Here is a 13503-nt window from a genome sequence, read left to right as displayed (position 1 = left end):
TCAGGTTAAAAAAAGGCAGTCAGAAAATCCCAGACACAAAGATATCTTATGTTTGTTTTGGTTTTATATTGATTTTTCCTGAAGATGTGAAGACATGACAGCAACGCAGAAGAAAAATGAGGCTTTAGAGCAACAATTCAGGCCATTCAGAAAATCAGGCGAGGACATGCCTTTTCTCTGACCTGTCCACCTGCTTGAAACCAAGTAGACTTGTATCCTTACTGAGTCCCCTCCTGAAATGCAGGTAATAAACAAAGACGAGAGCTTCAGCTGAGATGAGAGGGCATCTGATAAGAAAGTAAAACTGGAAAAACCAACCCTCCCCCTGAAGGGTTTGGCATTTCACCGTGCACTTGGCAAAATGATGCAGCCCAACCCAGTTGTTCTGCTCTAGCACTTCGTCTGGAATACATTTTTAGTTCATGACCAAAAAAAAAAAAAAAAAAGTTTCTGGATCACTAACTTTTTTAAAGACTCCCCTTTGTTAAGCTGTCTTCAGACCAAAGTTCAAATGGATTAAAGCAATAAAGGTAAGGACAGAGAAGTACTTAAAAGGAAGGCAAAATGAGTCTGCACTTACTTGATGAGGTCTAGGGTTTCTGCATAGATGGAGCAAGCCGACTTGGACGCTGGGCTTTCCAATTCCATGGCAATGCCACACTCAATAAAGGACAAGGCAGCTTCCAGGTACTTAAAAGCCTTCCCAACCTTGTCCGTCTGTGGGCGAAGAACAGGGTCACTGTTAAGCCTAACACGGACTTTTACTTAGTCTCTCACACACATTCTTTACAGAAACTTCCCTCCACTGTCTTAATTTAACTATGGCTAGAGAGAAGTGTGATAACAAACAAACTCAACATAATAACCAAAGCCCGTCAGCTCTGACCTACTGAGAATTTTCTTTTACTAAAAATTCAGTAGGAAAGAGACAACAATCTTGTAATAAGACTCTACTCTCAAAACCTTATTAAAGTACATATTCAAACTAAGGCACTCAGTACATGGTCCCCTTGTTACTAGTGTGCAATTACCCATCATATGATTTTCCTGGCAAATAGGTTATTCCACACAACTAGAATAATGCAGTCACAGTTTCTTTGTACGTGTTGAAGTTTATCTTATAATAAGTAAAAAATGTTATGGTTTACAAGCATCTTAGATTTCATGTTGAACAATAATCTTTTTATGTATTTTAGAGCCCAAAAGGTCATCTCCTCTGGGAGTCTGGGTTAAGGGCACAAGGCTATCCCCTGGGCCAACAGGGATAAAATTTCAGAGTCCCTTAACAGGAATGTAGAAATATGAATGCAATCAGATATTGGTGGTCATCTAACCCCAAATACATATTTTGTCACTTACGCTCTTCTCACTTGGTGGAATTCAGCCAACTCGACTGAGACTGTGCCGAGTCTCACTACATATGAGACGTCATATGCAGCACACATTGTAAGAGCAACTGATCAACATGACATTTGCAAGGTTGTAGTTTCTGCTAATGTCTCTACTTTGATATGTTCAAAAAGAATGAATGAAAACCACAAAGGTGCAAGTGGAGTGTAAGGAGATGGTGACACATCAGCAAAGAAAGAAGGTTTGGCAAATAAAGATGGCTACTAATTTTAATTTTTAAAAATAACTCGAGGGACTTCCCTGGCAGTCCAGTGTTTAAGACTCCGTGCTCCCAATGCAGGGGGCATGGGTTTGATCCCTGGTCGGGGAACTAAGATCCCATACGCCATGCGGCATGGCCAAAACAAAAAAAAAACTTGCTTTAAAAATATTTTTTCTAGAGAACCCAGGCTCAGAAAATTAGTGACAGAAAGAATAAAAATCAAATCAGCATGTCCCAAATAATCAACAGTATAGGGCCTTATTGGTTTGCTTCACTGGTGCGAATTTAACTCTTCAAGTTTACTTATTCAATACCATCTCCTTCATGGGATTTCCAAAATTTATATTGGCCTTAGGGTAGAAACAAAAGAAACTATATTAAAGCAATTTGCCAGTATCCGCTTCCTTAAGTATTTTGTAAAGTTAATAATGAAAATATTCCTGTGATAACTCTATGTATCTCCTGAGACAGGGTTAAACTAGTAGAGTTCTAATTTCCTTAACAGTAAGTAAAGTAAGAAAAGAGGTGAAATACACTACTCTATATTCAGTTGTGCACTTCACTATCTGGAACGCAAGATGGTCATCTTTGAGACATTGTGCAAGTAAAGGAGAATATTGTGAAGAGGCTGGCCATTCAGGTTTCTGTCCAAACTGGCATATTTTGAGAGTGGAATGAGCTAACATTACTTATTAAAATGGGATACAATAGCCACAGGAAGGGAGAAAGAAGATGTACATATGCATAGATTAAAAGCAACACAAAAACAAAGTTCCCTGGAGTATTAATCTTGTTTGAATAATGAAGGAATCTAGTGCCCAGTGTCAAGATAAGTTTTTGATAACTGGCTGACAAAGTACTGAATATTTACTCTTTCTCAAAAATCAAAAGATTCATACAGTTCTAGCAACAGCCTTGGAGAACTGAAAGGAAGAGGTTAGAAAGATACCGCTGTTTGGTGCTATCTGAGGCATCTTAATCTGACTCAGGTCATGCTGGTACAGGGTCACTTGAGAGACAGTGTCTAATTTGTCTTTGACTCTCCTACAGCATCCAGCATGGTAAGGACTCAATCAACATTTTACTCCAATGAATGGGGACCTGATAAAAGGGTCTCGGCCCAGCCCTTCCCAGCCTGACAACAGATGCCAGGCTACAGACTGGGGTTGAAGAACACTGGGCTAGGGTTTTGAGGCCACCATGGACTGATCTGATTCAATCCCCGTGAACCTCCAGAGTTTGTGGTTAGGTTTGCCTGTGGCAGAATCAAGGCAACCGATGCTGTTCTCTTGTGGTACAAAGTTCAACATACGGTATCTGCAGGGGTTTAGTTTGTGGTTAGGTTTGCCTGTGGCAGAATCAAGGCAACCGATGCTGTTCTCTTGTGGTACAAAGTTCAACATATGGTATCTGCAGGGGTTTAGGTGTGGGGAATACACCAAGCAAATAAAGGCCCCAGAGTCTTAGATGCTTAAATATGACAAAGGGCAAGCATCATATAACTATACTGCAGCAGAGAAATAAAAGCATTATTTATGTAGGCAATTAACAACACTACCACCTTCCAGAAAGTCCAACAGCCACCAGGCAAAGAGAGTTTGTTTCTTTAAGGCATGTTTACCCACAGTGCAATCATCACCTTCACCTTAAAATTTCACCTGATGGTATAGGTCCACTGTTCACTGTCAGCCTCTAACAGTGAACAGGGCGTTAAGATAATTTTGGAATGCAAACAGGCTACCTCACTTTTTGAAATGTTTTGGGGTGACCACAAATTGACCAGCTTTCAATAAGCCAGAGTTGTTTTTCACATCCAAAGAATTGATTCAGTGGGACAAGGAAGCCCTCAGGTATATTAAATAAAACACTACCAGGTAGATCAACTTTCATTCATTTAGATATAAAACGTGCAACTAGTACTTTGTCTATCTGCCCATGATCAGATGGAATCAGCGAAGTCAAAACAGTGTCGCTTCCCTAGGAACCCCTCAGCCCTCGCTCATTCCGACCCTGCCGACCCTGCTGACACTGCGGCCAACGTCAGGCCCCCGCAGCCCTACCCCCCCATCCCGCCCCCAAGCCACAGTCAGTGATTTGGAACGAGACGGCGAGTGTTTGATCAGAAAACATTCCACCAAAGGGAGAAAGAGCCAAGACTGACCACTAATTCTGCTTTGTCCTTCAACCTTTTGGCCTCCTTCATGTGAAAATCTGCTTGTTGTCTGAAAGAGAAGAAAAGACCAGGGGTGGGTCACAGGAACCTAAAAGTACTGGACTGGGGCGAGAAGACTTAAGACGACTGGAGGGGGGACAAGGATGGGAGGAGAGGCAGGGCAAAGAGGAGGCAGGAGGAGGGGGAGGGAGAAGAGAGAAGCAGCAACATGCAAAGTCTTACTTGTCCAACTTCATGTGAGGCTTCCCTGGCTTGGAGTTACCATTTGGCAAAGAAGGCACTGGAAAACGATTTGCAGCATCTCCAGAAGACCCCTTAAAAAAGATCATCATACCGGTCACCCTGTAACATCTAAGACCACTGGCCTAACTGCACCGTCTCTCTAAATTAGCCCCAAATAGTTCAAAAGCAGGGAACTCAACACGCTGCACACTCTAGCTTGGTCAAGCACCTTCTCAGCTAGATTCAACTGAAACTGTAGATTTGCATTGTATCGGGGACACAGAAAAGCCATGAGACAAGAATGCCCAAGAGAACAGATTATCAACAAAGCCAAATTTAACATTTTCTCTTAAGCAATACATACACACACACACACTCGCCTACCCCAGGTTAACAGGAAGGAAGGAATCTGTATTCGAGAAAGTGGATACTTTTTCCCCCATTATCACTAATAATGAAAGTATTTGAGATCAAACATCCAAACCAAGAACCAGGGTAATCATGTTTTACTGCAAAACACCTGATAGAAAATTAACACAAAAATCTATTCTTATTTTTCACCTCTGAACCACTTTAAGAAGAATAAACTGCCACCTAAATTTTCAGGTAATATGAACTATCTTTTACTCTCCCTCTGAAAAGTAGAGCTTTAAGCACAAATAACTCATTACTGCTTTATTAAAAGTGATGAATAGCTCTGAAATATCATCATAGAAAACTTATCTTATTTGGGCATTTAAAGTAAAGACACACCAACATATTCCCTTTTATACATTACTGCCTCCCCTCCTTACTTTGTGTTCTGTAGAGCTTCCAGAGCCCTTCCCCTCTACTTTTCTGTGCTTGGAAACAGAAGAGTCTCTGTGGTTGCCCTTGGTACTACTGGCACTTTTGGGAGGGTCCTGGCCACTGAGGTCTGCTTCCTGCCTTGACCTCTTTTGTGCAGGCTTGGCTGGCTTCTGGGAGGATGAGGACGAGGATGACACAAGTGAAGGGGGAAGCATTTCCTTCTTTGAGGGCTCAGAGGAGGGCCTGGGAGTTCTGGAATGAAACATCATGCAAAACTAAGTTAAGGCAAGACATGAACCGTATATCTTAGCTGTTGAGTTATAAGGACAAAATGGCTGTTGACACAAAAGATAAAGATATCACAGAGCCATGAAATCCATTTTTGTAGAAAGGCCAAATTTCAGAGCCCTTTTTTTGATGCCTTTGAAAACTATAGCCCTACCTGTGAGTAGTAAACGAAGTTGTATAATTTGTCACTAAGCTTGCGGAGTCTGCCAATGGTCTTACCTTTACCCGAGCAAGTCACTCACTCTGCAGTAGCTGCTACCCAACCTGCACCCTGTCTCTGACAAGCAGGCAGGCCCAGCTGCCACCTCCTCTCTGCCCCCTTCACATCTGACCCTTTCTCTCTCTCTCTTTCAAATCTCTGTTGGTTCCTACGCAGTGACACGACTCACTTGTTTTTGCCAAGTCTTTTTGTGCTTTTGATAAATCTAAGTTTGCTGCCAAATGAACCGTTAATTCCTCTAAGGTCCTCGTGAAGGAAAACAAACAGAACTTAGCATATCGTCAAAATGAGCCCGACAAGTTCACTATTCTCTCGTTCTACTGCAGAAGAAAAACGTTTTGCCGTGTTGCCAACCAGGAAGATTCGATCACCTTCGCAGCCTGTTCCCAATCTCTATACTCACTTTGATTTAGAAGATTCTTTGTGGGAGGATGAGGGTGATGACTGCGATTTGACTTCTTTCTCCAGCCTGATTTTCTTGCTGTCGTGGTCTCTTTCTGCTTCACCCTGTTATTGCAGCATAACAGCAAATTATTACAAACATAACTGTACAGACAAAATAGAAAAAAATATGCAGCAAGGTCAATGAGAGCAATCAGACTTTTGGAAACTTCTAAACACACACAGAAACCTTATAAGTATCTACACTGTGTGTTTGGGGGGGTGGTGGTGGTGAGGGCAGCAGACCATCTAGATTTGATGTGATTTGTACTGAGACGGATTTGTACATGAGGAAGGACTAAGGAAAGAGCCAGGTTTTTCTCTACCCAGGAAGAAAACAGTTGCGTTTTCTCATGACAACATGTATATCAAATTTACAGAAAAGTCCAAAACGCAGGCTCCTTCCCCCTGGTCTGTGCTCACGTAATGGCCCTGTGGGAAGGAAGCTTTCTAGCAAGGACAGTGAAGCGATGGGTGGGAGTCCTTCAATCGACTCAGGTGCTTTAGAATTAAACTCCTCAACTGTCAGCTCACCGGGAGAGAAATCTGGGACACCACCAGCCAATCTAGGACAATCCCTAAAAAACCCGAAATCCTCTCTGAGAGCCTTAAAGGGAAAAACAACATTCTTCAAATGATCTCACTGTGGGAGGCGCCGGTTTTCACCACAGTCTCTCCCTCATTCTCTGAATTTCTCCAAGAAAAATGAATAAATTAAGATGTGTAGGCTCAAGCTCTGCCCAGGCGCTCATCAGCGGCCCGGCCCTGCTCAAAAGGAGGGAAATAGCAAAGACTTGCCCTTCCCTCCCCCGGCATTCTGCAAGCAAGCATGCCTGGGTGTGCGCCTCCATCCAGCCTTTCATAAATTCTGCGAAAAACATCTATCTCTTGTTTCAAAATGGACCATTTGAGATGGCTTATAAGGATACCTGGCTTTCATCTCTCGGTGTCTGCACAGGTGAGAACATTAAGAAGAAGGGAAAATATGGGTGGAGAAAAGAAATCCAAGGGAAGGCTGGTACTATGGTACCACTGGAAGCCGATTCCACTCTGGCCCGCACACTCCATCCCAGAGCTGCACAGCACTTGGACACGGCTAGTCCACAGCGACAAGTGAAGTCAGGGACTTTGTCCAAAAAAGGAGAATGTAATCATTTTTCTACTGATGAAATGCTGAAGTGGTAATTTTAGACACATTGGATTAAATTATTTTTCACTGGTTTTTTTTCCTTTTTATATTCTTAACGTGGCTACTAGAAAATTTTAAGTTACGTATGTGAGTCACATTATATTTCTACTGGACAGAACTGTTTTACACACTTTTCTAGAGGTGATCTGCAAAATGGACCTTGAACTTCCAATGAGCTGATGCAAAGAAAGAATTATTAAATGTACAGGTTAGGTAAGATAAAAACAAATCAGTTGCTCAGAAATATAACCATTCATTACAGAAGACCGGGGAAAAAGGGTCTTGAGGGACTTAATAAGGAGAGAACACGTGATGTGAATAAGCACATCCCACAGGCACGGCTGAAACAGTAAATTTCACATGGCTGTTTCTCACGTGGCAGGCAGTGCAGGCCAACAGCACAAGCCTGGAGCACAGTTCAGGACAGATGAAAGGTCCTGGCACAGGCCAGGAGAGGCCTGTTGCAGCTCTGCCCAGCATGTAACTCACCTTCCATTCAACAATTCATAATGAACTCAATGTTGGCAGAGAAGAAAGAATAAACCAGAAGTGACTGGTTAAAATAGAACCCTACTAGTAAGGGGTTATCACTACACCCACTGTGGCCAAGAGGCTCTGCTACCAATGGCCCCAGTGAATTCTCTTGAGTTTTAGATTAAAGGCCACACAGCTGGCCCAGCAAGCATTACAAGAGGGTGGGAAATTTATCTTTGGGAAAAGTCACAGAATTTGCTAAAATACCCAGGCAGATAATTAACTTGCACACGAAGTAGTTAGTAATACATATTTTTTTAAATGGAAGGCATTTCCAAGCAGTTCACAACATGTGGGATAAGTCCCCAAGACAAAGCTAAGCATAAAACGGTCCACAAGTTTACTCTCTAAAGAAAACACCAAACTCCAGAGGTGGAATGAGGGTTAATTTTTGTTTGTATATCTTCATGCTGCTTAGGACATGCTAGTTATAACTAGAAACCAAAGTGTCAGGCCTTATAAACCACACATGAAAATAAGATTCATAGTGAGTCAATCCTCACAAACTGGTTTTAACTCTGGCTTGTGCCTATCGGTGACTCAAGAGAACAGCCCAAAAACAAGAATCACCAAAGACTAACTTCAATGTTAGCTTTAACAACTATGTTGGCACTTACTGGAATAATACACTTTATGTTGACATGTAGCAACTTAGAAGCTGGTAATATTCTGTCAGCTGGTAGAATGTAAGCCGTTAAACCAATTAAGCAAAATCCCCTTCTGTCGACTGTGCTTGCTTTGACCCGAATTCTCGCCTGTGGGCCGGGGTCAGTATTTTTGTAGTTGGAACCCTCTTGTCTTCTGTAGGAAGAGTCCCGGGGGCATCCCCAGAGCAGGCACTCTGTGAGCATTTGCCAGCTGGCCCAGGAGCAGACCTGCCCTACAACCCTAAGTGGATGGATTTAGCAAGGCGCCATTAGAGAGGGAGTCATCGGATCCTGGGTGGCAGGAAACGCAGACTTGAATTCCAAGACTGGAAAACAGAAGGCAAGGAGTTCTTGAGCTGTTTCTGGGTCAAGAAGCCATTTGAAAGTGAGGTGAGAGTGACGTACTCTCTTCAGAAGGAAAAAGGAGTCTCCTTTGCTCAGTGGCTTATCCACAGATCAACTCCCATTTCAGGGACCCCTGCCTAAGGTCTGGGTCTTGGACACTCCCTTTTTCCACAAGGACAGTGTGTCCACGGTGCCCGCATCTCCAACAGGAGGAGCCTGCTGGCCGATGACTGTTCCCGACTGACTTGTTTACTTTTCCTAACCTGTTGGGTCAGGCAGCCTCAGATCACCTGCCAAACGCTGCCCCACCTACAGAGTGGAGCAAAAGGGCAAGAATGAACACCGTAAACGGAAGATGTGGGACTGTGCTAGGCCGAGCCGGTTTCTGAAGACGAGGCCTCCAGGGCAGCCTGCTGCCTGCCCCAGCACCTGACTCACCAACTAGGTGCCGCGGATAACAGGGGGCAGTGAAGGCGGCTTTTTTAGAACTAACACTCATTTGGGGCCATAGTTTCTAACAGGCAGAAAGATAGCCTACTCAGAGCTTAGCCATGATGGGGAGAGATGACGGGCATCTGGAAGGGAAACCAAAGTGTGGCGGGCACTAGGGCGGCAGGAGTGGGGACAATGGAGGGGTTGAGCCAGGGATGATATTGTAACAGCCCGTCGGTACACTGATCTGGAAGTACGACCTCAGGCCTTGCTCCAAGAATGCCACCAACGGCCCCCAACCTGCACCCACCCCCTACAGGCACTTGCACACACACCCCGCTCCTCCGGCCCCACCCCACTACTAAAAGCAAAAAAGGTGTGAAAGAGGGACTTCCCTGGTGGTCGAGTGGTAAAGAATCTGCTGCCTTCCAATGCAGGGGATACGGGTTCAATCCCTGGTCAGGGAACAAAGATTCCACATGCTGCAGGGCAACTAAGCCCGCACGCCACAACTACTGAGCTCATGCGCCTCAACGAGAGAAACTTCGTGCCACAAACAACAGAGCCCATGCGCCCTGGAGCTTGCGCACCACAACTAGAGAAGAGAAAACCCGCACGCCACAACTAGAGAGAAGCCCGCACACCACAACGACAGATCCTGCACTCCTCAATGAAGATCCCGTGTGCCACAACTAAGACCCAATGCAGCCAAAAATAAATAGAATAAATAAATACATAAATAATAAATATTAAAAAAAAAAAACAAAAGATGTTAAAGAGAGCAAAGGAGCCAAGATCCACTAGACTGGGAGGGGTCAGCATACTGAGCTCCAGACCTGCTTTTGCTAAGCAGCCAAGTGATGTGAAGACCTTTCTGGATCCCATCTATAAAAGGTAGCAGCTGAACAAGAGGCACATGCGGTCTCAGCACTCCAATTCTAAATTCTATCCTCCTCTCCCACAGGGAAGCAAATACGCTTGGTAGCACATGGAGCATAGCAAAAGTGGAGAAGCAGCCTTTGGGGAAGTTCAGATACTTTTCTGGGATTTGCCTCTGCAGGAGGTTCAATAAGATGACGCCACAGCAGGTAAGTCCAAGCTGACTCCATGAATGAGGCAGGTTATATTCACTGGGGAAAGTACCACAGAAAAGCAAAGGGAATCCACTCTTTTCCTTCTTTTTGGTGAGGGAATACACAGGCATGAGACTGGCCCTAAAACAGTTCTTCCTATGATGCTCTTAGGGTAACTAACAGGCATGAAGAAATTAGATGTAAGTGGCTTTAGGAAATTATAGGGATGACTTTTCAAACCCTTGATTTTGAAGGATAATAACTGGGAATGTTGATCTGGAGAAACAGCCCAAGAGAAGACAGTCAGATCTTGGGAAGGTCTGAACTAACCATCAAGCAATAAAAATGCACATTTTCCCACCAGATCCCATAACTTCCCTCCCCGCTCCTCAAAACACACATAAACGATGGCACTGAAATGTTTTTCCAAAAGTGTCCAAGCTTCTTGGTCCATAAAGCAGTTATTTAGAAAAAGGGAAAGACCTGAATGAACGTAACCTCCCAGTTCTGTTATTTGTCTAAACGACTGTTGAGACAGTCTAGCATCTTATTTGAAAGACATCTATAAGGTGACTGAACGAAATGAGGTTATCTTACGAAAGCACTGAGAGCAATGCTTAGCTCTATGCATGTTTGGTGTGCTTTTAGAATCCTCTCATTTGCACTGCCCTGATTGTATATTATCTTGTGCTTCTCAACTTCAACTTTTCTTCCAAGTCTGGAAAACATAAAGCTTAAAAATTATATAAAAGAAAATATAAGTTCTATTTTAAATTCTAAACTGTAATCAGGTTGAAGAAATTCTGTAGTTCATGTAAGGAGCACCATGTGAGTTAATGTCTATTTACACTCACAATTTTCTCTTTTTTCTCATGAATTGTCCCCAACCCACTCCTTTAAAGTAGAAGAAAAAAAGAAAAAAGGAAAAAATATATATATAGGTACATTTCTATAGGTGCCATATTTGATGGCTTCATCACAGCTATTAACCACCATAAACTCTTTTTTTTTTTTTCAGGCTTACAAAATATGTTTTTTAGTATGTAAGGGGAGACTTGGGGGGAATATTTAATCTTCATAATGGAATCCTTTTTTTTTTTTAACATCTTTATTGGAGTATAATTGCTTTACAATGGTGTGTTAGTTTCTGCTTTATAACAGAGTGAATCAGCTATACATATACACACATCCCCATATCTCCTCCCTCTTGCGTCTCCCTCCCACCCTCCCTATCCCGCCCCCCTAGGTGGTCACAAAGCACCGAGCTGAGAGCTGATCTCCCTGTGCAACGCAGCTGCTTCCCACTAGCTATCTATTTTACATTTGGTAGTGTATATATGTCCATGCCACTCTCTCACTTCGTCCCAGCTTACCCTTCCCCCTCCCCGTGTCCTCAAGTCCATTCTCTCTTTATGATCATTTTCTCACACTTTTGAGTCTAAAATGGCTTTAAGGGTTTGTTAACCCTCTGAAAATATTTGTTAAATTTTGTGCCAAGAGAGGGATGAACCTTTAAATAAATCCCACTAATGCAAAGGAGCAGGTACATTATTCAACAGCTCTCACTATATTCTCGTGGAGTTTTTTCTAGTGTTCACACTTAATATGAAGAAATGAACAAGTCTTCACTATCCAAATTTGGGGGAAAGCACCTAAGCTTAAAAAGAGACCTGGGCTGCCCACAGAGCTGCCCCGCTCGTCCAAGGGTGGTGGCCAAAGGTATCCTGAGCAAGCGGAGTCAGGGTCCTGACAGGAAAGGGGGAGCCTGCCCCTCACAGAGAGAACCTGAGGTTATGATGTTCAGTATTAATACCACCACCTGGAGTCCAGCAGGAAGCAAAACCAATGACACACAGTTCTCTGATCATGAAATAGCTATATTGTTGGCTGATGTTTATATTTATCTGAAAGCTCCTAAGAAATGTTTCTAACTAGTGACATACTTCAGGCCAGGAATTCCTGGTTGTCTAGATCCATGATGTCTAAATGCACCACAATGGAGAGATTTCTTGGTCCAAAACACTAGCTTTATACAGTCCTGGCCTGGTAATAAGGTTCTGCTCCAGAGCCTTAGGCATTAGGATCACCTGAGGAGTTAGAAAATAACAGTGGGAGTGTGGGGCTGGGGGGTGGCACACATCCTGCCACCAGTACTGAGGGTTCCCCAGGGGACTGGAATGTGCAGCCAGGGTTTGGAACCACTGGTTTAGTCCCTGATCCTGTCAGTCCCACAGCAGGGAGGCAGGCCGTTCCCAGAGCCAGATCTCTCAGCTGCTCGCCAGAGCTTTAAGGCAAGCATGGACTTGCCTAAGATGAGGCAGTCATTATTTCTCCATCCTTTGAACAGAAAGATAAATGAGCTGCCCTAGGAGAGCTCAGCCAAGGGCTGGAAATGGCTCTCAGAGGGCACAGTTCATCTACTCAACAGGGACAGCTGAATTTCCCTTTCTGGAGCTGCAAGCAGAGCTTCTAGATTTGCACTGGAGGATGGACTGGTCTGACAACTGTCTGGGGAGCCTCCAATTTCCAACATTTACCCTTGGTTAGTAAGCGCTTTAGAAGCTAATACTTCTCCCCACTCCAGCTGATGCAGAAGGTCAGCAGTGGAGACTAGATAGTATTAGGGTAGCTGGGGGACAGGTGATAAAAGACTTCCCAGGAGGAGGTAAAAGAGTGTATTTTTGCTATTGATTCTATGTATAAAATAGGTAACTAATGAGAACCTACTGTATAGCTCAGGAAACTCTACTCAGTGCTCTGTGGTGACCTAAATGGGAAGGAAATCCAAAAAAGAGGGGATATTTGTATACATAGAGCTGATTCACTTTGCTGTACAGTAGAAATTAACACAACATTGTAAAGCAACTAAACTCCAATAAAAATTAATTTAAAAAAAGATGATGTGATATATACATATGTACAAAATAAAATAAAATAAAACATACATCATGAAAAAAAAGTGTATTTTTGAAGATTTCTCGGGTATAGTAGATGCAGGCATCTTTTCCTAGCCTGGCCCATCACAATTTTCTCCATAAAGTTTTACACCTCTTACAGGCACACATCGTTTTAAAAGTTACCGAGGACTTCCCTGGTGGCGCAGTGGTTAAGAATCCGCCTGCCAATGCAGGAGACACGGGTTCAATCCCTGGTCCGGGAAGATCCCACATGCCGTGGAGCAACTAAGCCCGTGCACCACAACTACTGAGCCTGTGCTCTAGAGCCTGCGAGCCACAACTACTGAAGCCTGCGTGCTTAGAGCCTGTGCTCCGCAACAAAGAGAAGCCTCGGCAATGAGAAGCCCGCACACCAACGAAGAGTAGACCCCGCTCGCCGCAACTAGAGAAAACCCACGCGCAGCAATGAAGACCCAATGCAGCCAAAAATAAATTAAATTAAAAAAAAAAAAAAAACTTAACTAAAAGTTATCAGGAACGAGAATACACCCTCTTCTAGCTGAAACATCACTGTCAACTGGCACTTGATCCCACCCCACTGGACTTGCCCGCTGCAATTATGGTGGCAATACACACCCTCA

The 13503-nt window shown here is 43.6% G+C and overlaps 1 protein-coding gene across 11 annotated transcripts in view; it reads right to left on the bottom strand.

Annotated features, from left to right (window-relative positions):
- AFF1 (ALF transcription elongation factor 1) overlaps nucleotides 1-13503 on the bottom strand; it is a 209790-nt gene that overhangs the window by 15041 nt on the left and 181246 nt on the right. For all 11 annotated transcript variants that reach the window (XM_082463224.1, XM_082463233.1, XM_082463228.1 and 8 more), the window contains 5 exons: nucleotides 5708-5811; nucleotides 4802-5048; nucleotides 4008-4099; nucleotides 3774-3834; nucleotides 581-717 (listed from right to left, as the gene is read on the bottom strand). In XM_082463224.1, the coding sequence (XP_082319350.1) occupies nucleotides 581-717; nucleotides 3774-3834; nucleotides 4008-4099; nucleotides 4802-5048; nucleotides 5708-5811 (641 nt within the window). The remainder of the gene's footprint in view (nucleotides 1-580; nucleotides 718-3773; nucleotides 3835-4007; nucleotides 4100-4801; nucleotides 5049-5707; nucleotides 5812-13503) is intronic.

The sequence above is a fragment of the Balaenoptera physalus genome, assembly GCF_965194825.1.
Source record: "Balaenoptera physalus genome assembly, chromosome: 5".
Classification (NCBI taxonomy): Eukaryota; Metazoa; Chordata; class Mammalia; order Artiodactyla; family Balaenopteridae; genus Balaenoptera; species Balaenoptera physalus.
The sequence above is the reverse complement of the archived record's forward strand: the minus strand, read 5'-3'. Positions and strand labels throughout refer to the sequence as shown.